This window comes from Mycteria americana, chromosome 6 (assembly GCF_035582795.1).
Source record: "Mycteria americana isolate JAX WOST 10 ecotype Jacksonville Zoo and Gardens chromosome 6, USCA_MyAme_1.0, whole genome shotgun sequence".
NCBI lineage: Eukaryota > Metazoa > Chordata > Aves > Ciconiiformes > Ciconiidae > Mycteria > Mycteria americana.
This window is the reverse complement of record NC_134370.1, coordinates 34,463,519-34,491,202: the sequence shown is the minus strand read 5'-3', so window position 1 is coordinate 34,491,202 and position 27,684 is coordinate 34,463,519. Positions and strand designations below refer to the sequence as shown.

General features: G+C 40.3%; 1 protein-coding gene across 1 annotated transcript in view; it reads left to right on the top strand.

The window, feature by feature from the left end:
* The window catches only part of ANK3 (ankyrin 3), a 213,935-nt gene that overhangs the window by 75,611 nt on the left and 110,640 nt on the right, over nucleotides 1-27,684 (top strand). Inside the window, exons 8-11 of the mRNA XM_075505280.1 lie at nucleotides 10,322-10,420; nucleotides 18,303-18,401; nucleotides 23,531-23,728; nucleotides 25,758-25,856. Coding sequence (XP_075361395.1) covers nucleotides 10,322-10,420; nucleotides 18,303-18,401; nucleotides 23,531-23,728; nucleotides 25,758-25,856 — 495 coding nt within the window. The remainder of the gene's footprint in view (nucleotides 1-10,321; nucleotides 10,421-18,302; nucleotides 18,402-23,530; nucleotides 23,729-25,757; nucleotides 25,857-27,684) is intronic.

The following is a 27,684-nucleotide window of genomic DNA, read 5'->3' as shown; positions in this document are numbered from 1 at the left end:
TGAATGCTTTTGTGGTTAAGGAACATATTTACATGCATCAAAGTGTTTATGATAAGCATTGCAAACCCATGAAAATAATAAAATCGTGTTTATTTAGCATAGGAACTACTATTTTACTTATAGGACTTCTCACATTTAAACCCCCCCAAAAAAACCTGAACAGTTCTTTTTTAGAGATGTCTGTGATTAATAAGGGGAGTTGGTGGAGCATGTGATAAAGTGGGAATAGACATTTCGAACAAAGACTGACCCAGAATGTTTTCCTTAAACTGCAAGTAGGAGCGCAGGTGAAAAGTGGTGGTGCTGGCCACTATCCATTCAACATAGCATCATTCAGTGATTTATTAATTAAGATAAATCCCCAAAGCTAAAAGACACTGTTATAAGGCATGATCCAGTACCTACTAATGCTGGTGAGGAGAGTACTAGCAGATATTGGGTCAAGCTGATAGTTGAGTATCAAGGGTAAGGATCAACTCTCATGTATCTCCCACAAATGATGTTTTCCAAATTACATTCATCTCTAAATGTATTTCATGTTATTGGCAAGAGAGGGGTCCCAGGTTAGATCCACATGAAGTTCACAAGCTAAGAGCAGATTTCAGGGTTAAGGGTTTCTGGAAAGCTTCTAACTATGCATGCTTTGCTTTCACCGATAGTGTTGACCTCTTATTCCAGAGTCCTTAAACTGACCAAATTAGGGCATTAAGGCATTTCAAATGGTCATAAGCTTTGGCATTTAGTATTTGATAGGCTCTAATCACAGGAGCAAGGAAGACGAATGGGGTCTTGGGTCAACTCTTCCCCACTCAGAAACAAGATTAGGGATTAGCAATGCTACTATATTAGCAATTAGCAGAATTAGTACCAGTACCACTAAATATCATCTGCCTGTGCTTGTTTTAATAAAATAATAAATCTTAGCCTTGAGCAGCTCTGTTCTGGATTAGGGGCACTGGTGGAGAGCACATACAAAGTAATAAGGCCATCCTTCCCTCCTCTTCAAGATCTGGAAATTCCAGGTTCTCCCTCCATTAGCTGTCATCATCAGAGAGAGGCAGACTGCTCAGATAGCTGCGGAAGCGCAGATGCAATGACATCAGCCCGAAAGAGCAGTGGGCTGACGCTGTGACTCAGAGCACTGAACGGCTTGTTTGTGCTTGTGATAGGTGGGTGGGGGCATCCGTAGAGCACATCTCCACTGTATGGTGGTTGCAAATCTCGATAAAGTAGCTGTGACAGAAGGAATCGTAGCATAAATAACAGTAATACGAAGTTGAATTTTGTTCTTTAGTGCTTATCAGACTGCGGGTAATGAAAGCGCTTCACAGAAAGATGAGTTAGATTCTGGTAGAGCAGTGAATTTGTAGGCAAACAGAGCACCAGTATAAGTTGAGTGTAAAGTACAATTATCAGCACCAAGTAACAGAGCCCTTGCTTGATCCTTGATCACCCAAATTGCAAAACAGGTAGAGGTACTACTACCACATGTACTAAAAATGACCCACAGGTACAGTCTGCCCTTGTTTTAATTGCCTCTTGTTTTAATTTCTGTAAACAATATCCACGATGTGCTGTCTCCCCTCTGTGGGAAAGGCCCTTATTTGAGTTGTTGACAATCTAAGACAAGCAACAGAGGAAAGATATGGAAGGGCTGTAACCTAGCTAAACTCATACTGTGTGTATGTACTGTAGCTTTCAGAAGTACAAAGAGCGAACTGTAGGATGGGGGTGTCAAAGGCACTTTGTGCTTTTGCAAACCACCAACTGTTTTTCGTTTGATCTTGTTAAATAAATATGAATCAAGACTACTTGTCTATCTCTCAATTTATGTTTAAACTATTTAGGCAAGTGTCAATTCTGGGGAGAGATTTGAACAAGAGCAGAGGATTATGGTAACAGAAGATGCTTGTGTGGAGGGGACAACACGAAGACAAATGTGTGAGGGCAGGATTAATAGTCAGCTCCCACCATCGGCATAGTGAAGGTGGGGAAGGGTGGACAAAATGTGAATGGACGTGTAGGATGAAGGCAGAGCTCTGAGCCTAAAGGACAAGGGCAAGTGTGGTGAAAAGAGGAGCTGGTGAAAGGATGTAAGAAAAAGAAGGGCAGACCTGTGGCAAAGGAGATTTCTTCAGCTGCTGTGTTTTCAGTGCATTTCTGAGAGGCCCGAGGGAAGAAAGAGGTTCCAGCAGTGAAGGCAGGGAAAGACATGAGCTTGATGATGGCTCTCTGTGTGCGGGCAGGAGGTGAGCAGGGGTGCTGTACTGTAAGTAAATGGTGTCCCCAGTGACATGCACTAGCAGCTGCTCCCCTCACCCCCGCTGGTATACACCTGCCTGCCTCTCAGCTGTCAAATACTCCCTTGTTCCCTTCTTTCACTGCATCTAAGAAAAATAGGCATAGCTCCAGGAGCTCTTACACGTGTAAGAGCTGTAAGCCTGTGTACCTGCTGACTGTAGAGGCTGGGAGGGTTGGAAATGTACCTGCCTTTGGTCTGCACTCTTCCAGCCCAGCGACTGATTTAATCTCAGCTCTTCCATTGAACTGCATTAGCACTTCTGTGTCTGTGCGTTCTTCTCTAGCCTTCCTGCAAGTGCAGGAAAGATGGCACAACATGGAAAGTTCCCTGGGGGATGGATGGAGATAATTTCAGTAAATCAGCTTGTGATGTCCCTGATTCTACCTATTAACAGGGAGGTAGCTCCAAGAACCTTCATAACCTCAGTCCAAGTGAAACAGGATCTCCTTATTGGGCTAGATGTTTGCCATTTTGTAATGAAGGAAAAATACTCATTCCAAATTGCTTGACTTCTTGGGCTCAAACTTGGCAATAAACCTGTCACAATTACTGGCAGGGTATGCATTGTAGAAATAACTGTCATTTTATGTCTATTCATTATCCTTTTTCTGTAGTACATTTTCATGTGTGTGGCTATGCTGCTCTGAAACCCTTCAAAGCTAAAGAAATCCCTTCATTGCACTCTCATGTTTCCCTTGTACTTAACTGGGAGGCAATCACATATGAGCTAAAGAAGTGGAAGAAGAGAATAAAGGGTAACTGAGGGTGAAGTCAGTCTCCTTTCTTAGCCAGATTAACACGTAAGTGCAGTCGCTACCTGGGCTTTGAAGGATTGCAACAATTCCAGGCACTATTCTTTTAGCTGGCAATGGCACCTGATGTTGGAGAGATGCAGGTAAATCCTTGTTACAAACTGAAAGAAGGCCAAAGACCTTTAAGTCAATCTATTTTATCAAATTTTTCAATAGGAAAAGGTAATTGCGGTTATTTTAAGAAAAATACTGTTCATCAGCCACTTGTGCCTTTGAATCAAACTGTGTCTGATGACCTAGAATTTTAATAATTTTGATATCTACTTCCCATATTCTGAAACTACCAACCTAGTGATTTGTATGGAGAAGTGAAATCCACCAAGTGGCCTCTCCTGTTCCAGGCTTTCAATTCAGGAGATCTGTTGTTGGCATATGGTGACCATATGCGTAGTGAAAACTGCTGTGCTCCCATCCTAGCTGCTGCTTCTGGAGCTGGGTGCTGTTGCAGGGGCTTCAGACCATGGGCTTGACTTTCTTTACCAGAAGCAAGTCATCCTCAGCCTGAGGGTGAGCAGGGTGCTGGAGAAAAAGGACAGGTCACAGAGGGATTTCTTCTTCTTTATCTCTACTGCTCCCTTCAAATTTGCTCTAGACTGCCTTGCACTTTGATTTCTAGGACTTGGAAAGGTGTATCCAGATACATGCTAAAGCAAGTAACAGCCATCGGAAGGAATGAGAAACCAGTTCCTTAGCAGTGTGATTATATATATGGTATCCTGTGCAAGAAAGCTCTTTTGCTATAAATCAGACCCCTGCAAAGTGCCCACCCTTTCCCCTTCAGGCCTTTCTCAGGCATCCCCAGGAGCAGTGCACAGGAAGGGCAGGCAGTTTTATGTGCTGCAGTTCCCAGCCAGCTGCGATGGAGGTGTGCATTCAGACTGCCCTGCACTAATTCAGCAACAAGAAAGTGCAAATCAGTGTTTCTTCAAGGCTGCTATGCAGACCAAGGAGGTGAGGAAGGTGCTTTGAATAAACTGTATTTTCTGGGAATTACAGTTAGGAAAAAGTTATCTTTCAGGGGTTCACAGAGTCTTCAGATATCATTCTTCTGTCTGAGATTATCTTCTAGTGGAAAGATCTGTCTAGCCCAGGTGAGGAAATGCCTCTGGAAGCTCCACCTGTCTCTGAGGAGCACAGTGGCTAGAAAGGAAAAAAGAAATTGTTCTCTGCAGCTTCCAGAGCAACGGCTGAAAGAAACCTCTGTGACCCCCACATCCACTCTGAATTTGAGCAAGTCAGAAGATTCAGGTAGCAAGAGAATCCTTTACACGAAGATGACCTCTGCCCATGTCTTTCTTGCCAAAGCAAACAAGAGGTAGTCACTGTGCCATAAAACCGCATCCAACCCTGTGAACAGCCTTCCTGATACACAGCACTCCTTATTCTAGAAGATATCTCAGTTCCACTGGGAGTGGGCTTTGCCTGCAGAAACTTTGCTTACTGGAAGGTTGAGAAAGGGTTTGGTAATTTTGAGAGGGTGGTATGAGGACAACATGCATTAATGATGACCCTGAGGCTGAAGGAGCAGAACACCATTAACCCATCAAAAAGAGCAGGCAATATGTAAGTGACAATAGCATAAGAGAAAAACATCTTTTTATTTCCCTAGTGGTAGTTTGCCATAACAGCTCCTCGCTATACTCTTCCTTCTTTTCTTCCAGGATTCATTTTATACATCTCAAGCCTGAAGAAAGATAAGTATTAAGCATTCAAGAACTAAATTAGTACAGTATAAGATTTTATTAAGTAGAGAAGAAAAAAGCTGAAAAATTATCCACTGTTGTCAGGTTTCCTGGAAAGCATCCGATTGTGTGTTTGTGTTTGTACCTGTAATTTCTTTAATTTCTGAAAGTCCTGTACAAGTCTCAGTGAACCCCGTAACTGCTACTAGAATATAAGACGTTTCTCTGCAGGGGTACTGCTGTGTTGTAGCTCCAGTTCTGAATTGCAGAAAAAAATACAGAAGGAGAGAATATTAAGTGTGTTCATATACAACACGTTGATGTAGCTGCATGGTTGCATATGACAATCTTCACATAGAGAGCACAATCTTCCCATACCTTCAGGAACTGGTAATAGTGGTAATATCCATGCAGTGTTGTTGATGACAATTCCAGTATATGACAACCACCAACCAACATTATGCTCTTTCCTTAAGAACCCCTAATGATGGTGGGGTTTTCCAGACTGTGCACGAAATTTCTGCTTTAGCAGTCTGGCTATTTTCAGCTTCTGTTTTATTCACACATTCTTTGTCAATATTAAGCTCTTCCCAGAGTCTGCTCTCACTTGACAACTGAGAAGGACAATCTTACTAAATTCAAAATTAATCTGAACGTTTTGGTAAGAAACAGTGGGTTTTGGGGTTTTTTTTGTTTGTTTTGAGTTTGGTTTTTTTTTTAAATCAAAGATTTAATGAAAATGAAAATTTTGTGATTAAAACTACACTCCACTGAGGGGCTGGCAGAGCTCAGAGGTGGAGGGTAAGCTCTCTCGTTGGTAGCGAGGAGAAATATCAAGTCCCCATGACACTGGCAATGGGTCTTCACAGTCCCTACATGATCTGCCAGTCAATCAACATTTAAAACAATGCAGCACATGACTAGGAAAGGTTTACCCTTTTTTTTGTGTGCTTTTTTTTAAAGCTACACTTCAGAGCCCAATATGATACTGTAAGTGCAAACATTTACTTTTCTTGTTTATTATTAGCATCCTTATGCTTGTAAACTCAGACTGTCTGATCAGAGAAAGAGGCAATCCCATAGGACAGCATATCATACCAGAAACCAGGGGGAATTCTTCATTTTATAAATGCATTAAAATAAAACTACAAGATGTACTGTGTTTGCACTCTGTCAATTTTAGGTTTTTCCCTATTTTTTTTCTGACTTCCTAACCATTTGTGTTGCTAATTTGTAATAGTATGGAGTAATTCTGACTACTGTGGTGAACTCTGATGGATAATGCCACATGTCAGAGGGGAGTTGATCTCATTTCAGATGGGAAATGTAGGTGGCTTATTGCTCAGCACAGCATAACTCGAAGTTTTTTGAATTTTCTTGTGAAGCTGTAGCTAGAGAGATGCAGCTGAAAGGGCTTAGTGCTTCCTCTGATCAGGCACAAGCAAAAGCCACAGAATGGAAAAGCAGGTCACTCCTCACCCATCATATTTCTGGATGTTGTGAGACTCCGAAGGAAGGCACAGGCCCTGTGTGAGAGGGTGGTGGCTGCAGCAGGCAATGGATAGAGATAAAGGGAAAACAGCCAACTACAATGTTGTGAGGTATAGAAAAAAAATTGCATCTATCTAATCTGTCACACTTGGAGCTATATACAGTTTCAGAGTACTTCAAATCATATGCCTCAGGAAATCTGCCAAGGGGGAGAGGAAAGGCTATATGCTAGTTCACAATCCTATGAGTATTTATTTATTGCATAGTTTTAGGTTGCTATTCTCACCAGTTATGTTTCATATTCGCTGTAGAATTTGTTAACTCTCAAGCTGAACGGCAGGTTGGATCTCAGTGTTGAGGGGTCTACCGGAGACATTATCCAGCATTTGATATTTCAACAGTGAGGGCAAGAAGTACTCCAACAGACATTCTAGATCTGAACCACATCTTTTTACGGCAACTTCTTGAAGGCATTTCAGCTTTATAACTGCAGGAAAACATCTTCAAAAGTTTCCTGATTTACTATTCTATCTTAAGAACAAAGGGAGAAATTTATAGAAGATCAAACAGATAAAAATAGACTGAAAAGACAGCAGATGCTGTTGATTTACTGAAGAATTCAGAACCTTACATTTGGTGGCTATATCATTTGCTGATACCACAGTTTTAGTGTTAATAACCTACACCCAAGCTGCACATATTATGAAGCTTTTTTTACCTCTAGTTTCTTGTGACAAGTACGAGCAACTTGATTTTGAGTTGCTTGCTTTATGTTTTGTCATCAGAAACATTAATGACGATGTCTGAGGTTTATTCACTTCTCAGTTCGCTTTCTTAATTGTCAGATGAGAGATGGGAAGGGGCCATATGTGTGATGCATCTACGTATAATTCTTTAAGCCTTGGCACAACACAGTATTGACCGAAAACGAGTTGCTTGCCCTAAACCTCAGTGTGCAATTATTCCAGCATTCACATAATGCATCTCTTCACCCGTTCAGGAGTCAGAACTCTCAGCCAGCAGAATTATTACCTCATATTGTTCTTTCGAAGTAAAAGCTCAAATAGCTAAATGGCAAAATTAAATTCTGAATTGAGACTTGGCCCCTCTCTTCCATCCCCCCCCCCCCTTCATTTCCCCACAGTCTTTCCCTGAGCTGTTAGCACTGAATAAGGCTAAACATGTTTTTTTTTTCTTTGTCTCTTAATTCTTGTTATGAACTATCTGAATAGGTTAGTAGAGTATGACAAAAACTGCATCCTCCTTCCCAGAGAGTTGAGTGTTGCAGTGCTCTTTTCCCAGGAAAGAGGAGCTGAGTTTGATCATCCATAAGGACAGATATTTCACTGGGCATGTGGGGTTTCATTTGCTTGATTCCTCCTGCTCACTTCTTTATTTCAGGGTAGCTGTGTGTAGTTGGTTTTCCTAACAAACTCTGTCTGAAGTGATTGTGTTCTTTATCCATCCATCTCTTCCTAATGTGAACTTGCTGCCTATTTTCAACCAAATATAACTCAAGGTTTCAAGATCCTAGAGACATTAAATGTATATGTTTTTCATAACAACAAGTGATCAAATGGAGGAAAGATGGACTGCTAGCTCTCCAGCTTGCAGAAGTGAACTCAGTCCTTATTAGGTGCTGGAGAATTTCCCCACGTTCCCAGCCAGTGTGCTTGCCCCCTATCAGAAGCTGAGACACAACTGCACAGGGAACAGGTCCTGATAGTTTCAGTACTAACCAGAAATATGAAGGTCATTTGAACAGGACTCCTTTTTGACCATGAAAAGGGATTTTTTTTTTTTTTTTTTCCCCACCTGTTGCAAGCAAACCCAGTGTGACCTAAACCTTAAGTACTATGTGGAAGTCATATCTTTTGGAGTTGAGGTGAGTATCTGCCAGTGCTCATTCATCCACTCTAGAATCAACTCTCCTTCGTTTAAGGCAACAGGAGCTTTGAATGATTGGAATGGCAAAGAATTAGAACCAAAGTGCACATTCTTATGTGATTATACCTTGCCCTGTGCTACACTAGATTGATTTAGATTGGTGTCAAGATGAATGCGAACCAGACTTCTAACAGGTATTTGTCCTACCTTTTGTAATGCTGTCCCTTCCTCCTCCATTTCTTTGTTGATGCTTAGAAAAGGCATTTCTTCTAGTCTGTGTATGATACAGTAAATTATTAGTAATAATGTATTAACAGGGCACTAAGGTCTATTAGTCCGAGTTAATCTCTTTGCCTGTCAACCCCAGCAAGCAGAAAAAGGTGGTCCTTCAGCTAAATTACCTGCAGTACCCTTTACTTGAAGACATGAAAGTTATTTCCTTTACTGGTTTTTCCCAGGAAAGTAGAATTCATCTCTCTCTCTCCCCCTGAACTCGGTATCATCTTTCCTCCTGGGAAAAGAGGAAAAGCAGAAAGTGTCTCCTCATAGTTGTGTTTTCCCTCTTTTTTTCTGTCCTCTTTGTGGCTGATACAGTAATATACTGACCCCATATTATACCTAGTGTCAACTCTCTGTCAAATAGAACTAATTCTTTTTTTCAAAACCAACTCACAAATTGCAAGTTAAGCAGTCACACAGCTTTACATTGCTGGGAAGACCAAGTATAGCATACTTTTTGTTTAATGTGTTAAGCATAATTTTTGTTTTACTTTGGTTTTTAAAGAAATGAAAGCCACCCTGCAATAGTAGTCGCTTTGATGCTCGAATGATCATTAATATTAGAGAAAGAAGCTCTGTCATTTCATCTTGCTAAAATATATTTTACCTCTGTGATAATATTAATTAGTACTTTCTAGTAGCTGTGCGTTAGCTTCATAGTGAAATTGTGGGTAAATGAAAATGTAGCATACTGGATTAGCTACTCAGTGTTATTAGTAAGCTGTGAGTCAGCTTGTCACATCTGAGAGGGGATCTTTTTTCAGTGCTGGTTTTCTATCACTCCACTCACCTGCAGTTTTGAGGAAGCACTATTAACCGGTCTGTTGGCCAGGCAAGACACTTGTACCGCTCTTCCGCTGTTCGAGGCGATGGGTGCCTTTCTGATTCAGTCAGCCATAGGACACATGCTCACTAAAATTTGCCGCTTTCTGCTCAGTCACAGGGAAGCTGGTTTTACGCAGCCAGCTGTTTGCACAGCTCCTGAATACACAGAAACGCGTTCTTTAAAATTCTATTTGTCTTTTTACAGTAGCTGCATGCTCTATTTAAATCCTTTTATTTTTACTTGGCTCCATATGATCAAACATATACAGGATGTGGCCTTCATACGCCACAAGATAAAGGATTCATCAGAGCATGAAGAAACATCCTAGCTACATCTTGTTAAAAAAGTGTGTTTGTGTGCGCACGCATTGGTTATGTAACTGTCCTCGATGTGCAGCATCGCTGCGTGCTGCTGGCCTGCCAGGCACCGCTTAGGGAGGCATATACACGTATTTCCAGTCTCACTTGAAGTACAGTATTATGTCAATTAGAGGAACAAATTCAGGAGATGAAATTAGTGATGTAACTGAAATGAAGGTGCTTACGAGGCTTTCAGACTTTGCTGATAATATTCAGAAATAAATAGCGTTGGCATCTTGTTGCTTTTGAATTAGACCTACAGATGTAATGGTTTTATTTATTTCCCGTGGCTCCTACAAGGCCAATGAAGTTGTGAGGTATGAATCCTTATCATTACATGCTCAGAAACACCCATAGCTGAATTAAATTGCTAGGGTTTAGTCAGTAAAATTGCATAAATTTAACTCTTATACAAAAGCCAAGAACTGAGGCACGATCGTATCTTCTTACAACTCCAACCACAACTTGGATGTTTGTCTTCATGATATATATGTTGAGGTATCAGGCCAGTCATTTGCATATGTGGATAAACACAGCTTCCCTTTGCTTTCATGCTCTGAGGGAAACAAAACTGTGTTATGCTTTAGCAAATTGGGCATAATTCATTCTGTGAGCAAACTGATCATGGAGTTCATGAAGGAAAGATATATGGATATTTACTTTCATGGTTTTTTCTTCCACAGAATGATATCACGCCGTTACATGTTGCATCAAAGAGGGGAAATGCAAATATGGTCAAACTCCTACTTGATCGAGGAGCTAAAATTGATGCCAAAACAAGGGTAAGTTTAAATGTGAATGCTGTGAGTGACTGTGTGGAATTCTTGCCTCTGACCTGTTAGTTGCTGTACAGCTTAAATCATTCATCTTCCTGGCAGGCTACCATAGCTGCACTGCATTTCTTTTTTATGAAATGGTTGCAGTAGGATGCTAACAATTTACATCTCTTAAAGCAGCGTGTGAAACACCATGTATGGCAAAGCTCAGAACCAACAATTTTCCATGTTCTCTGTAGAGCATTTAATTAGGAGCTGCTTCTAGCTACTTGGGGGTAAAGGTGAATATATGGGAAAATACTAAAAGACAGGAATTTGATTCAGATATTTCATAATTTGAATGCTAAAAGAGCAACTTTGAACTGCAGTGTGTGTTTGCCTTTCATTATCCACAGGGCAATGTCACAGAGCACGATGTTGCTGATGAGTCTCAGCATCTGTCTGACTGGGTGCTTCGCTGCTGGCTTGGATTTGTCAGCGAATGTGCTGGGCATAGTGACGGTTTCCATCAGGTCGACACCTGACTCAGGTTGCTGAGTGACTTAAAAGCTCAATGTATATGGTTATATCTAAGTGCTGTAGTTAAAACCCAGTCAAACCAGTTTAGGGATAGTTTATTTACGTACACAGTGGCAAAAAGAGAACAAAAAGGTTCAAATGTTTGGAAGTAAACCTAGAACTAGTGCTGCTGTGGGCTGTCACGGCAGTCTTTGCAACACACTCCTGTGCACATGAGGTAACCTTCGGGAGCTGTGCTTGTAACTTTGTGGCAATTGGCATTTTCTTGAAATATTAGCTTATCGCCTATCCATCTTCCATTTTTAATTATTCTGTGTACTTTTCACGAGAATCATTCTAAACAAAACAAAGGTATAACCTAAGAATCTTTTTTTCTGCAGTTATTACTGTATCCACAGGTTTCTGTTTGGTTTTCCAATATTTCAGCCATCTTTGAGATTTCCTGCAGTGCTTGTTGAGGCACACTTGTATTTTTTATTTCTGTAGCAAATTCAGAAACTGGGTCAATTTATTTTCTCATCTCTTCACTCTCCATATTTTTCTTTAGTTCTTCTTCCATTTTACCTTTCGAAATCACTCATGATTTCTTTGTAAAATATTTCTGTTTTTTCTAATTGGGGAATATGGAAGAGATGACTTTTCATGGGTAACATGAACAGTGGCTATAATTTCTGGACTAAAATACCAGCTTTCTGTGTGCTACGTGCTGCTGCCAGGCTGAGGGGCATGAGCCCACCACGTGGTGGGGAGGGTCACATTTTGGTGATGTGACATGTCCATTTGGTCAGAGCAGGGAGAAAGGGACATGGCAAGGGACTATTTGCTTCCTTTCTGCAAGCATTTATATGGCTCACTGCAGCCAAAACGCTGGGGACCACTACTTTAAATAGTTGGAGTCGAGCTTGTTCTTTTCCTTTAGTTATGAAAATTCATGATCTGCTTCATTTTCTGTATCACAGGCTCCAGGGTCAGACATTAGGATAATTTATGTAACTAAAAATACAGTCTGGGACGGAAACAGGATCCAGGAAGAGGGCAGAAGCATTAACAGCTCCTGAGTCTGGCAGAGCTTCCCAGTGAGGCAAAAGGCAATGGATGAGTGTGGTTCACGAAGTGGTGGTTTGTTTTTTCTGGCTTCCCCTAGAGACTGCCTGTTTCCTCAAACACCCATCCTCCATAAATCAGAAGGGATTTGCGTAACTTCTCCTGCTTGTGCTGTACATGTGTCACTCATCGTTGCACTTCTCTGGCATTACCAGAGGCATCATTTTCTGGCAGTTAGTGGCTAAGTGGAAGTTTTGCTCCCAGCAGCACTGACTCATCCTGGCAAGTGTTTACCAGCCTGTGGCCTGGGTAGCGTGTGCCTCTGCCGAGGAGGCTCGCTGAACCGAGCAGACAGCTGCATGATCAAGAAAAGGGAAGAGCATCACTGGAGAAGATCAGGAAGGATTTACAAATCAATAGGAGAAGCAATAGAAGGCTGAGAGTAATGTGGTGCTAGATGAAAAAAGGACATTGTTTCAGGAGTGTCTGCCTAGTTCTCATATTCAATAGCAAAGATTAATTGCTGTGAGCTGTCATAACACATGTTCCTGCCACCTCCCTCTTGTTATTCCTACCTGACCCAATGCTGTTTTCCAAGGCAGAACAACTGAGGTATGTCAACTTTGCAGTCATTTCATTTTTTTAAGCACCATTCTTTTTTTAACTGCCCAGACATAGAAAGGCCTTGTGAAAATACAGAATGCCAAAAGCTTCAGTCATATTCTTTTGCGACAGCATCACCACTACTGAATGTATTGAAAGGCAAAGAGCAGCCAAGGCTGTCTTTTCTGATACATGTACCAAGTCATGCCTATCAGCTGGATGCCCAGTCAGAGCCCAGCCTTGTGGTGTTCTGCGAGGGGCAGGTGCGGGTGCTGAGTGTGCACACAACTTGATAAACACGTGGGATTTGCACGTGAAAATAAGTGAGGCTCCTATTACCAGATTTATAAATGTGAGACCTCTTTTTTTTTTTTTTTAAGAGGTTTTTAAAGAGATGAGCAGAGTTGTTGTGGATAAGAGATGAGCAGAATTTTTTTTGTTTAATTAAAATAGTTTTTGTCTTGACACCATGATATTATTTAATGCAAACGTTGGTTACGGAACACAAAATACCTCCTTAACGGTGAATGGCAAAGGTTCTGTACGCATAAGAAAGGACAAAAATTCTTGAAAATTGCTTGCTGCTTTTGCTCAGAGACAGAAATTCCTAGGCCTTTGTTTCTCCTTTATCAGGCCTGTAATTCACCTTTAAATGAGTATGCAGAAAATACTGTTTTGTGTTGTTGACCAAACACTAACAGGGCCAGGATTCACTACTCTGACTCTTAGATGGGACAGATTTAGCTATTCAGCTGTCATTTTGTAATCTGTTCCTGCAATCCATTCTCTGTACGGGGTACTGGAAATATGCACCACGTAATGTCTATTTTTATTTTTCACAAACATATTAATTTTATAGATAAATTCACATAAAGCATTTTCTGAGCATTAAATAAGTTGAGGTAATGATTTCTTTTCCTTAGTCATTGCCATAAGCATTTGCTTTTGCTGCTGGCAGATGGTCCTGGAAACTGCAGTGCTGAAGTACTGCACAAAAGGTTAACGTGAAGGGCTAAATCCTTATCCTGTTTAAATTATTGTAAAAGTCATCCATGGGCTCCCAATTTCTCTATATCCATTAGGAGTAGGATTTGATGAGCACCATTAATATTGTTGCACACCTGCAAACTGTAGTTAGGTGTTCAGATAACATGTGAGCATACAAGGTTATTTCCAAAAATGATCTTACAACTATTTTGAGGCTCAGCCATCTTTTATTTTTTTTCTTTTAATTCATGCTTAGGTTGCATTGTTTATTTTAACCAGCTGTTTATCTTCTCTCTGTCCTTTTTTTGTGCGAGATGTCTAGCAGCTGGTACTTGGGGCTTTGTACTGAATTCTTAAGGGTACTCCTTAAGAACTATGTGCTGCTTTTGTCCATCCAGGGCAGCTTTTATTGTTCAGGGTTTTAACTAACATTCTAAGCAAAGAGCTTTTAATGCGTCATGTAACATGTTTACTGAATGTTGCCTCAATTATTTTTTTCTCTGTCTTCCAGAAAAGACTTCAAAAAAATAAAGTTTAATTAGAGAGGTTGATTAAATTAGCTTGATTTGCTTTGGCTATCTAATACTATATATGCCAAAGCGAATTTGTGTCTGAAGCAGGCAGAAAGCATGTTTTAGCCTGGATTAACAATAAGTGATTATAATCTTCATTCAACTGATTTTGCAGCTAAATAACAGGCCAGCACTCTTATCTGCATGAAAACATGTGGGATATGCTCTTTTAAGATGCATCAGATCATACATAAGCTGTTCCAGAAAAGCCACACGTAGTAAGATATAAAATAACTGCAAGAATAATACTGACTTGGCACTATAAGTGCATTTTACATGTGTAGGAAGAGCAAACCTCATTTGTTGCCCTATTGTATGGAAGGGGCAGTTTGCAATAGTGCCAATGAAGAGAAGAATTGAGGAGACTTAGAGCATGGAGGGACCACGAGATACAGAGTCCGGCTAGGCTGAAGCACGTGCATGGAGACTCACTAGGCAGCGATGGGGATGATAAACCCTGGAGGCAGCAGTAATTGCTCCCCTGGGGGAAGGATGCCTTCTGCCTTGGGCTCAGGGGAGTGGAGTGCCTGGCACACTCCTGCCAAGGCCATGGACAGGCTCTGGGATTTGGCTCAAAGTCCGACAAGCTCTTGCTGAATATTTGCATCACAGTAAAGTTTTTACTGGGTGTTGTGCTTAATTTTATTGCTCGACTGGGTTAGAAGCTGATGCTCGCTGGCGTGAGAGTTGTGGTACTGAGGCTGCCATGGATTTGGGCCAGAGGATCCCATTGTGCAAGGGAAATCCTGGGTGGGCGTTGACAGGGAAGGGGTAGCTGGGGACCACAGGGAGGCTGGTTCATGCTTACCCATGCTGCTCAGGGGTCTCTTAGAGCCACATGTGGTGGCAGGGAAACACACTGCAGCAGGGAGGCTCAACTGCCTGTACCATCATCTGCTAACCTCAAGCCAGTTGTGACCCCACTGTAACGAGATCAGGGAGCTACACAGGTATCCGCGTCTCAACAGGGACCAGAAACAGTGCTTAGATCTCATTTATCTGGGGGGGAGGGGTGTGTGTGTGTGTGTGTGTTTGAAATAAAAGCTAAAGAAAGAGCAGCAGCCACAGGGATGGGCGTGCAGTGCTTATGGGAATCTTGTGTCTAAGCAGAACTCCTCCTATTGTCCTCCTGGCTTTGCTGGAGCTGCTCTCAGGCTCTCTGGAGGGATAGATAATACAGATGATATGATTTATCATGTCAGTGCATACTTAGAGAGTCCTTAATCTGCAGATTATTGTCCTAATCGTTTGTAATGTTTTTTCTGAGCCATTGCAGACTATCATATTAAGGCAAGTTTGCTTCCTGATACATGTAATATATTTTACGCTTCACATAGTATAGTCTATATGAACAGTAAATAAGGAACTAGAAAGTCTCCTGACAAAATCAGTGACGTCTTGCTGAGTTCAGAGCAGTCTCTTTTAATCTCAGATTCTCTTTTTTTAAACAAAATCTTTCTGTGATCTGTGTTTGGTTGCCTCTGCACATTTCTTTATGACTTTTAATGCCATATAGCAATTAACCAAGCCAGGAGAATAGACGGTATCTTTTCAGAATACAAAAAACATCTCTGCAGCTAAATGAGTTGTCTTCAAGTGTATTTGCTCTTTACAGTGGGAGTTCTGACATCATCTTAACAATAGCTACAGATCAGCTGTCCCAACAAGCACCTACATTACACTGTAATGTTGTGTCATGCCGTGTGATGCATCTGGTGGTGGTGACTGCTGTGTGGACTAGAATGAGCTCGAGCTGGCCAAGCATGACTGCCTGCCGCCTCCTGTGCCACAGGAACCTTGTCAGCTGTAGGCACAGGCTGGGCAGGCCCGGGCAACATGAGAGGGTTAGGGCACTGTGCTCTAGGGAGCACAGAAGTAGTTTTTAAGGGTCTGGTCTAGCGCATGATCAAATGTGTCTCATTCTGTGTGAGCTTGGTACGTATGACCCATGGTATGTTTGTGAAATGAGTTGGGGGGCATAAAATCTGGAAAATGTTCCCTAAGTTACAGTTTTGTGCCTGATCTCGAGTATCTTTCTTTGATGTGCCCGGAGAATATGATAATTATAGGAAGTAAAAAGAATGAACAATCTAATGTACATGATCTTCAGTTCCTGCCTACAGCTCTCTAGTTACCTAGCCTTGCTGTTTTTTATTTTCTTTCCTGTACGTGGTTTTTTTTGTGTGTGTGTGATATTTTTATGTTAGTTGTTTGCATTCTGCTCAGTACTTGGTATGCCCTTGCCTGGGGAAACTACTGGTATGGGAAATGTGCATTACCTTTTTTAAACACTTGGTGTGAAGGTACAGCAAAACATTTGCCACTCAGCTGGTAAACGTACCTCATGGGTTTTGATATCTTTTCTCTTTGTCTTTACTTACACGTTTTGAGCAATACATCTTTATTTTGTTTAACAAGATGCCCTTCCCTGTACTTCATGGGCTGAAATAACAGAAAGAAGCAGAAATGACAATAGCATCAGCTCCAGAGATGCCAGTAAGAACTCAGTGGGCCAAACCATGTTCATCTTGCATGAACAAATGGCTCCCTGAGTCCTGATCAAGTTAAGTCTGAACCAAAATCTTTTCTTCATTTACATCAAAAACATATGCCTTACTTGAAGTGGAAGAACATGCACAATGAGAACCATACAAGTTGTAAATGAGACTAGTGGAAAAAGTTAATCACAACAGTTTGTCTGCTATCTTTCATAGGCGTATTAGGAGAGGGCAAGAAAGTAGAAGCAGGAGAGTGTAAGGCTCTGAATCACTACCTCCCTCTCCCCGGCTGCCCTCTACACTTTGCAAGCCTTAAGCTGATGTTGTCGTAGAGTGTAATGATTTAGGAATTATCGAGAATATTGTAATTATGCATGGAAAATATGTCTAAGGAGGTATCTTAGTAGTACTTGCTACCATACAGAGATAGACAGAGAGGGAGTGCATGTGCATGAATTAGCAAGCACAGGATGTGTGAGAAGGAATTTTAGATAATCCTTTTTATAAAAATGATGTGACACACGTATTTTAGACAATATAACATGTGTTTTTAAGAGCCAGAAGACGCTGGAAAAAGGTCCCTTCCTTTATGACTTATATTTGGAAAACTAATAAATATTTATCTTTCTTCTTTGTCAGTTTCAACCTTTCTTCTAAAGGCTCCTCTTCTGACATATTTAGTGAAGATACAACATTGTTTCTGTGTGACAGTATCTCCTGCATATCTGTTTTGCTTGCAACAAATCAAATGTTTGCTCTTACTAATTCTGGAAACATTAATTTTTCTTCCCTATTTTTCTTGAAACTACGATGTTACTAATCGTAACAAGCACTATGTCATACGGCATTGAAAAACTCCTTGTGACTTTACTCACAGTTACTCAAGCCATATCTGCTATCTTTCATCATAGCACTTATGCACAGCAGGTTACTTGAGCATTGTAAACAGGGTACAGGTCAAAGAATAATCAGATCAATTCGGAATAAGTCTGTTAATATTAAAAAGAGTCTTCCTCTTATTTAAGGAATGTATTTCTAATATGATGATAACTTTTACTAAGCAAACTATTCTGAAAGAGGTATTGATAGTACGCCTTGACTCTAGACCAGTCATTCAGCTGGAAGTCACACAAGTACGGTCTACACGACAAGAGACAGCAGTTAATCCAACATACTTTTATCACCTGGGATTAAGATGGTTTTCTCATCTGCTATACACATGTCAAAATCAGTGTAATAAAAAAATGTCAAACTAGGTAGGAAAGATTTTTATTTTTTTTCTCTCAGACAAGAGGACCATCCATTGGCTTTGATGCATACTGACAAATGAAAGACCTAGTTTTCTCAAAGGCATGCAGGCAAAAAGTACCTGATGTGCAATCTCATCTTTTTCTTGTATGTGCATTTACCACTTTATTGAGTGTACAGTGAGGGGCTGGAAGTAGCCCACTGCATGAGCACCAATTTGATATGACTATTTACATGTTTAGAAAATCAGAGCCAAAATGTACTCTGTCCATTTGAATAAACAGGTTCAGCCGTTCAGTTGCATAAGAGCAGCATCCTGCAGGAATTAGTTTCTTAGGACATGGTAGGTCTTTATAAAAAGTGCACAAGATTTTACTGTGTCGGAAACTAATCAATTGTAATGCTTGTGTCCCACAGGATGGGCTGACCCCCCTCCACTGTGGAGCAAGAAGTGGCCATGAACAGGTTGTAGAAATGCTGCTGGATCGTGGTGCCCCTATTCTTTCCAAAACCAAGGTAACTGGTACTGGTTTCTGCTGGGCTAATCTGTGTACTTTTTTCTTTTTCTTTTTTTTTTTTTACATAATTCTGCATGTCTCATATTTAAGGGTTTGACAATAACTTTCCTATATCATAGCTATTTAAAGTAACTGTGTGGGAGATCTCCAAAGTGAATGCCGTATGTAGTGCATATGTAAAATGTGTTAAATCGAGATACACAAGAAAAGGTTTCTGTGCCAACCAAAAAGGCATGTATGGTAACCTTATCTCTCAGAATTTCAGTAGCTGAAAATTTCTGTATCTATCCTGGAATAAATACGTGGTGATTACAATATATCTTCAGCTTGCACCAAATTACCCTGGGGCTAGAGTAGAGATAAGAGATAAAAATAGAGCAATGTCTCTTTGCAGAGACAGCTCATATTTCCTTAGGACTTAGCCTGATTACCAGTTTCTTCACTTTCTATCTCTCTACAGTTTATCATGCACAATTATTCATGGGAATTTCAAATCACCTGCGCCAGGGTGCACAGATTGCTTTAGACCCAAGGGCTGTCATTAAAGCACACACTTGCCAGAACTCCTCTGGTGGTGGTCTCTGCTGTGCCATTATTGCTGATTTTAAATCTCAGTGCAGCAGCCTGCTTTGTAGCACCGCTACAGTCCATGACTTTCCCATTCAGGATTGACATTTGGGTTGTGCAGTTCGTTGAGGTTCTTTCCCAAGATAACCTTCCACTACATTTTTTTCTCTCAGTCTGTAAGCAATATATTCCCAACAACATTTGTTGTTTCCTTCTGTTATTTCTTTTCTCTATTCTGTCATCCTGTCCTATTCTTTCTCAGCGCCCTTCTATATTCTGCTTTTCTCCTCCCTCTTCTTTTTCTTTTTTTTTCCCTTACTGGAATATATTTAGCATTTGTTTGGGGAGGTTGGCACCAGCTTTCCTCTGCTCAGTGAGTCACTGGCAAGTGCTATCATGGGTAATCTGACAGACAGGATCCACCCATCCTTTGCATGTGGAGTTTCCATGGACTCCCACAGTCCTAACTTGCAAACTTCACGAGCAGGGGGAGGCAGCAAGGGGCTGTCCAGGAGCCCCCCGGGCACATCTCCACACTGCTGGCACTCTCAGAGCCTAGAGCTTCCAGTTTCTAGTAGCTCAATTAAGTACTTAAAGAAAAAAATGTAAACCCCATTGCTTTGGTTTCCACCATCATAAATGAGAATCTCCCCTAAGGAACTACATTTCTTTGCCGCATGGATTTTGTATTGTCACGTGTTATCCCTAGGCTTAACCTGCTCTTCAAGGCTTGTGGGTTTTGAATTTGTTCCTCTTCCTGAGGAGATTCACACAGCCTGGCCCAGAGTTCACTAGCCAAAAATCAGGTGAATGAGAACATGGGACAGTGGGTTTGAAATAGCCCAAGGCTGAAAGACACACTTTGGACATTGACCTGCAGAGGCTTATGTAAACACCTCCAGCAAAATGATAGCTCCTCTCTGGAAGAGAGAAAACTATGTTATGTGTTAAAAAGTGAACAGAAGAAGGTGCAGAGCTTCCTGAGTTTCTCTCTGATATGTTAATTCTGCTGTTTTCAGAAGGTAAGCTAAGAAGTAGCAGTACCTCTGAATGACATTAATGAATCTGTTCATTTGGCACTAAACTACACAGTACTGTCCTCTGCAAAAATAAGTGGCTCCATTCTCTTCACATCAAGTCATATATTATTGGAAATAGGGCACATCTTTGAAAGAATTTAAACTTCACAAGGTTTTCTCATGTTATAGAAAACTCTCTCAGAAGAATAACTGAACTGCAGTTTGATAGCTATTTCCTGCTAGAGATTGTTTAGTGTTGTGCTGGCCCTTTTTCACACTGCAATAACTTTAGATTTATTTTCAGGGGAGGCACTGACCTCATGGATTATCTGGGGTTTTCTACAAGCAAAAGGAAACCTGAATTCTAGTCCTGAGTATGCCAGTGATTTTCTGTGTGAGAAATGACATCTCTGTGTATCAAATTTAATCTTTTTTTAATTACTGTTTTTCTAAACTTGTTTGGTTCTTCCCCCCCCCCCCCCCCCCCCCAGGTTAGTGATACTTTCCCTGATTAAAGTCCTTTGACACAGCTACAAAATATCCTGTGTATCACTGGTAATTTTATGTTTGCCCAGTCAGGCATTTGGTACCCTATTTCATCTCTGTGATCCTCTTCCGATTTTTTTTTTTCTTAAGGTATCATGTGACTGTCAACATCTTTTGATTAATCTTGAACCTCTTCACCTTTTAATGTTTTCTTGGCAGTCTTCATAAAAACAGTAATATAACTGTGTTTATATAGTGGCTCCATCTTGAAGTACCAAATCCCTTCTTAAAGTCATTGGTGGATTCTCTCTCACAACATGGATATGGGACAGGAGAACATTGTTGAATGTAATATTTTTATGTTAAAAGTGGGAAGACAAAGGCATTGAAATATTAAGTGACTTGTGTAAGATTGCAGAGTATCTTCTACTGCAACAGAATTAAGAGCAATCCTGGTTTAGGTCATAACAAAAGACAATATTCCAATGATGTTTTGTCTTCATCAACTTCTTTAGCATCTAGTCTTGTCTCTTGCTCCTTTGTGTAAAGTCTGGCTAGTTGCTACGTTTTTGTCATCCATGACAGATTTTTGTCAAGCATTTTGTTGATTTTCCCAAATTGATGTGTGGCTGCTCTGCTTCTTCCCTTCTTTTCCATCAATGTCAGCCTCTTTCGTACAAGTCTCTCATATGAGGGAGTCCCATGTCATCTTCTCAATTTCTTACTCCATAAATAAGTGTGATTTATTGGCCGTTATTGTTAAGAATGAAACTTTTCACCTGAAGGATCGTTCTTATAAAAATGGAACAGAACAGTGTATGAAGTTTCATGATTTTTTACTATCACCTAAAAAGCATCATCAGTTATAAACTGTTATCAGGAGGGCTTGGTGACTGAGGGAAATTAATCTTTTTTTTTTTTTATTCTACTGTTTAACTACACTACAAGACAGTGAAAACATTTAAAATGCATTGCTAGTATCAAGCTTCCATGCAGGTAATTGCTGTAGTCGCCTTTGGGAATGGGAGAGAGGCTTATCCAAGCCAACATAAATCACAAGTGAGATGCCCATGAGATAATCTTACTTGAAAGATAAAACTGTGTCCAAGAATGTCTGCTACTCAGCACTGAGTGTAAACTGCTTTCAAATTCTGACAGTATTGGTCTGTTTACTTTCATAGAATCATAGAATAGTTTGGGTTGGAAGGGACCTTTAAAGGCCATCTAGTCCAACCCCCTGCAATGAGCAGGGACATCTTCAACCAGATCAGGTTGCTCAGAGCCCCGTCCAACCTGACCTTGAATGTTTCCAGGGATGGGGCATCTACCACCTCTCTGGGCAACCTGCTCCAGTGCCTCACCACCCTCATCATAAAAAATGTCTTCCTTATACCTAGTCTAAATCTACCCTCTTTTAGTTTAAAACCATTACCCCTTGTCCTATTGCAACAGGCCTTGTTAAAAAGTCTGTCCCTATCTTTCTTATAAGCTGCCTTTAAGTGCTGGAAGGCTGCTATAAGGTCTCCCCAGAGCCTTCTCTTCTCCAGGTTGAACAACCTGAACTCTCTCAGCCTTTCCTCATAGGAGAGCTGTTCCATCCCTCTGATCCTTTTTGTGGCCCTTGTCTGGACCTGCTCCAACAGCTCCATGTCCTTCTTGTGCCGAGGGCTCCAGAGCTGGATGCAGTACTCCGGGTGGGGTCTCACCAGAGCAGAGCAGAGGGGCAGAGTCACTCACCTCCCTCGACCTGCTGGCCATGCTTCTTTTGATTCTTTCACCATCCTTTTTCCATGTCACTTTTAAAAATTATTTCACTGTGTATTTTCACCTTTATTTTGAACGTTTGTCATTACTGTTATGATATGGCCATGGGAAGGGAGAAGAAAGAAATCATCTCCTTCAGAAAGCCTGAGATCTCAGCTGGTTTTACATTGCTACTTTGCCTATGCTAACTGCGGTCACATGAGGGCACTACATCTGTGAGCAAGAGTTTCAGTTTCTTCATGATGGCAAACACAGTGTACTGTCAGTCATTTATAGATTATGTACTATTATGTGTTACCAGAATAGCTCCTGCACTTGAATCTAATTTTGACATTAGGGCTAAGTAAAAAAAAAAAAAAAAAAAAAGAAAAAAGAAAGGTGTGTTGAGGTTTATCTAAGGAGCTCATGTACCTCTTCTAACAAGACCTCTTTCATTCTGGCATATTTTAAAATCTTTTTTCATGAAATAGGGTCAGTCCCTTAAAGTTCTGAGAATTATTTCTGTTGTGTTTTTACTTTGGAGATGTAATATATGTTGGCAGCTTGTTGATTAACTATTGTAAGCAGCGCAAGAAACAATTCTTGGTACAGGTTTTGTTTCTAAACAGGAATCTCTCTCAGGTGTTTCCCTGATGAAACAGAGCTGTAACACTGCCAGGTCACATCATGGTGGTCTCATTCAGATTTTTTTAGCCTGGTTGCACTTGAAACTTTTGCTGTTGTACCAATGTTGGCTGGGAAGAATGGTCTCCACAGATGTGTAATGTGGTGTAAGGCATATGTACAAACCTGAATTCAGGAAAACACTAGTGGAGGGCTGAGGGAAGGTTGTCGTGATTACTGAGTGATGCTCTGACCTGCGCTCTTATGCCTGGTATATGCAGGCTATATTAGAGTGGTGAGTTTAATGCAGCTTTTAAAAACAGCAAGTTTCCTGGCTAGGGTATTAAAAGTCACAAAGCGCTGTTCTTCGCATAACTCATTTAACTTGTGCAACGTATCTGAGCTATGCTGGCTGAAATAAGCTACGTTTAGAGCATTGCTGGTATGGTATGACTGTTTTTTTTAAGGTAGAGCTGCCTACAAACTCTAACCAAACAAGCTCCAAATTCCACGTGGCTTTTGCCAGAGTAAGAACCCTCATTGTTAGACCGAACATGTTAAGTTTCATTTCGGTGCTCTCTGGGCTTGTAAAATTCTTCATACAACAAATGCTCTAAGAACAACATGGGGGAGTTTCATTCCTCTGAGCATCCTATAACCCATCAGTGTTGGGTCTTTTTGTTCACAGAATGGTTTGTCTCCATTGCACATGGCAACACAAGGAGATCATCTAAACTGTGTTCAGCTTCTGATTCAGCACAACGTGCCTGTAGATGACGTCACTAATGACTATCTGACTGCGCTGCATGTTGCCGCCCACTGTGGCCACTACAAAGTTGCCAAGGTTCTCTTGGACAAGAAAGCTAATCCTAATGCCAAAGCACTGGTGAGTATGCAGCGGGATACTATTCACAGCTAAACATTCTTCCAAAGTTGCAGTGAGACTTATTTGAGAGTTATTTTCTGCCTGCTGATGGTCGACAGTGAGGATATGTTGTATTGCTGCAGCCCAAGAGAGGATGCTCAAGGTTCAATGTGTTAATAATATATCATGCAATCAGAGTAGACCTTTGCTTACAGATGGTCAACAGTGATTTATGAATTTCTAGTGTAACTAGAGCACTTTTGCCTCCTGATAGCTTGTTATGATTCTGAATAGATGAAGCAGCTCCAGGTGTAACTGCTGTAGTTTTTGGTATGGAGACAATTCTCATTTTCTAAATGTTTGTAAAGAGAAAATAATCAGCAACATTTAAAACTGAGAGAATTTTTATTAGCTCTCCAAGATGTAAAACAGTAAAAAGTAGGAATAAGTTACATAACGAATATTTGTGGTATTTTATAATTATGTCAATGGAGTCATATGCCTTTCTACTTTAAAAACAAATTCAGCAACAAAATCTGTTAGTGTAATTATACTGCATACAAATTGAATGTGTTAATGCATTTTGTTCAAATTTATACTTGCAATCCGTTGTTTTTAAAATGTATTTTTGATTTGTTCTTCAATAACTGTTCCAAACAAATTTATGTTCTGACATTAATTGGGTTGACTGTTGGTTTCACAGCCTGACCTGATGCTACTAACTCATTCAATTCCTGAAATATTACGTTTTTTTTCCCCAATTCCTGAAACCCTCACAAGCCAGGTGGGATTGAATCCTGTGAAAGCAGCACAGGCTCCATAGATTTCCTTCTCTCAACCCCTCTGTTTTTTGTGTCAGATCAACCTGTCTTCAGGTGTCTTTGGTCAAGGTATTATGATATATGGGAACTTGTTCACTATAACCAGCAAGTGGGGAGGCTTGTAAGGCTGTAATATTTATTTTTGCCTTCTGAAATAATCAAATCATCATCAGGTTTAGCTTGTCAGAGTTGCTGGCAGTGGCCATTGGTCTGGTAACCTAGCCACAAATTTCCTTTTCCCCTAAATCTTTTAGTGTTTCCTTTTATTTCTATCCTGATCCCCACTCAGGATGATTAAATAGAAGGAGCCTGAGTGCAGTATCTGGAGCTCGAGCTCACTCTTCCCTGAAACACATCTGAGTTTACCCTGGACATTGCCCACCGCTGAGGAGAGAGTTGAGAGCTGCTCACACTTAACTGGAACAGACAATTGCACTGACCTCACATTACAAAAGCATATGATATTCTTTACTATAGCAGGTAAAAACCTAATTTTGACCAGATCTGAGGGACCAGTTCTGTCAGCTGTTTTGAGAATTGTTCTGCAAATGCTTTTTTCATGACTATACAGAGCAGCATTAGCATTCAGTGCACTAATGTTATTGTACCAGTCATGGATGCTCTGGACAACTTATTTTCCTGTTCCTTGTTTTCTGTTGTATCATCTCACATTAAATAAGATGGTAGTTTTAAATGTTCACTCTTCTGCATGCAGAATTTTTTTTAAAGGAAGGGGCAAAATAATTGTAATTACAGTAAACTGGCAGGTAATGAATGAAAAAAAAAAAAAAGTAGTAAGACTAGTTTAGAAGATCCAAATGCCAGAGCTTATAAAGGTAAAGTGCTTTTTTTTACGAGCAGTTCTGAAAATAAAAAGAGAAACAAACTCCCCCCCGCCCCAACTCCAACAAAACCCCCCACCCAGTTAACAGTGAATATGCTTAAGCGAAAATGAAGTTTTTGATAGTTGTAGATGAACTGATAATTTTTAAAAATAACTTATTTATTAGAGTGGGCAATATATGTCATAATTAAAACTGGCTATATGAAATACGCCTTTTTCTTTTCAGTAGTTTTTTCTCTCTTTTACATGAACACTTTAGTGAAGCCAAAACAGATCTGGGAGGTGTTTTGTTAAAACAGAGGAATGTCTTATGTGAATTCCATACCCAATTCTACTTTTTAATGACATATGCAGTATCAAAAAGTATGTTCTTTCTCATTTACAGAATGGTTTCACACCTCTTCACATTGCCTGCAAGAAGAACAGAATAAAAGTAATGGAACTTCTTCTGAAGCACGGTGCATCAATTCAAGCTGTGACTGAGGTAAGAAGTGGTCTTTTCACATTTGTCTTTGTTTTTCCTACAAAATTCATTGTAATGATACTAATTAATATTTGACTATTTCTGAAAGAGCATGTACCAATCAAGTCAACAATTATTTTCAACTAGGTATTACCAAATAATAAAACTGAATAATAAAGTCAGTTGCCCTAATGGATCACAACACCTGAACAATTTATATACTTTGGGAACACACTGGGGATAACAAGTGAAACATAACAGATTAAAATTTTGAAAAAAGATCTCTCATTTCTGCCAATTTTTGCCTGTAATTTAATGCACTGAAGATGAAATTCACCCTGTTAAGGAGATCAAGGTGAAGACTGCGCTTCACTCAAGTCGTGTTTTGAATGGTGGTTTAATTCACAGACCTTGTTTTGGTTTTCCACACAGAAGTTATATTCACCCACCATCACAGGTCATCACAAATCAGCTAGACAGAAATCAATATGCTATTACTTCAGTCAGCCTGAGATAGTCTACACCCAGTTATTCGCATGATTTAGAGATTAATTAAGTACCTATGGAAAATTTGGTTTGTCTATGTGTACGTACATTCTACGAAGTTAGGGAGAAAGGTCACGTATATCAGTGTGTGACCACTGTGGAAGAAGCGAGGTTAGATAATGATAAACAATTCCATTGATTAAACAAGGTACAACTGGGAGCAGTTCATCTCCCCAAAATGAGTTTCATTTGATGTATGGGTTTTTGTTCTAATTATTCAGTAGCAAACCATATGGCTCCCTTCCTGGCTTTCTTGAGAGAGAGTGGAGCCTGCCCTTGCTACAGCTCACATACCTCCAGACTAGCTTTTAAAAACCATAGGGCTTGTAGATGCAGCTTTCAGAGTCTAATTTGAAGTCATGTTAGCAAATGAGTGAGAGGCACAAAGAGAACCTTAACAGAAGAGATGCAATGCCTGTCCTCTATATTAATCAGTCAATGTGGAGGTAGAAAAACTATCTATTCAATTTCATCCCTTTTAAATACAAAGAATTAAGAATGAAAGCAACAGCAACACTTAACTACACTGTCTCATGTGAGTGAACCAGGTTAACAGTCTGATCTGCACCCTCTGAATCGCTGTCTCAAGCAAAAACTTTCCAAAAGCAAGAGCTCTTCCTTTATTTCCTGCTGCTGCCTGACCATGATCTCACCCACATTTGATCTGCAAATGATCTCAAACCACATTTGACTGCATTTGTTGAGATTCATCGTGGTACTTTACTGCAGGGCTCTGCCTGCCTGCCTCTCTCACTGGCTGTCTATATGGTAACAACCTTTCAGGGCAGAATTAGGAGTTGGTACTCAGCACCCATATATAAGCTGCTATTTCTCTAGTCAGAAAGAAAGATTGTATTTGGCCATCAAAACAAATTGGCCAGAAAGCTTCAAAATATTCCTCCCCAAAAAAATCTGAGACCAAACAAGCGTTGGTTGCAAGACGTGAATAAGCAATGCAAATGCAACATGAGGAAACAGTACCAAATTTCACAAATAGTCATTACTGCATATAAACTGTTTGTTAAAGGTAATGCTTATTACTTTTTTCTATGGTAAATTCTGTTTTCCAGGTAGATTCCATACTTCCATCTATAGATACTGCACCCTTTTTTTCAGCTGCAGGCTTGAATGTCTGCAGTATGAGTTAGTGTTTATGGTCAAATATGACACATGTACATTGTATTTCCTGCAGTCTATCATTTTAAAAGCATTTACTAAATTATGGGAAACAGGGAAAAGAAATAACATACTCAACCAGTTATTCTGCTTTCCTGCTCATGTTTGCTGTTCTGCATGAGAAAGG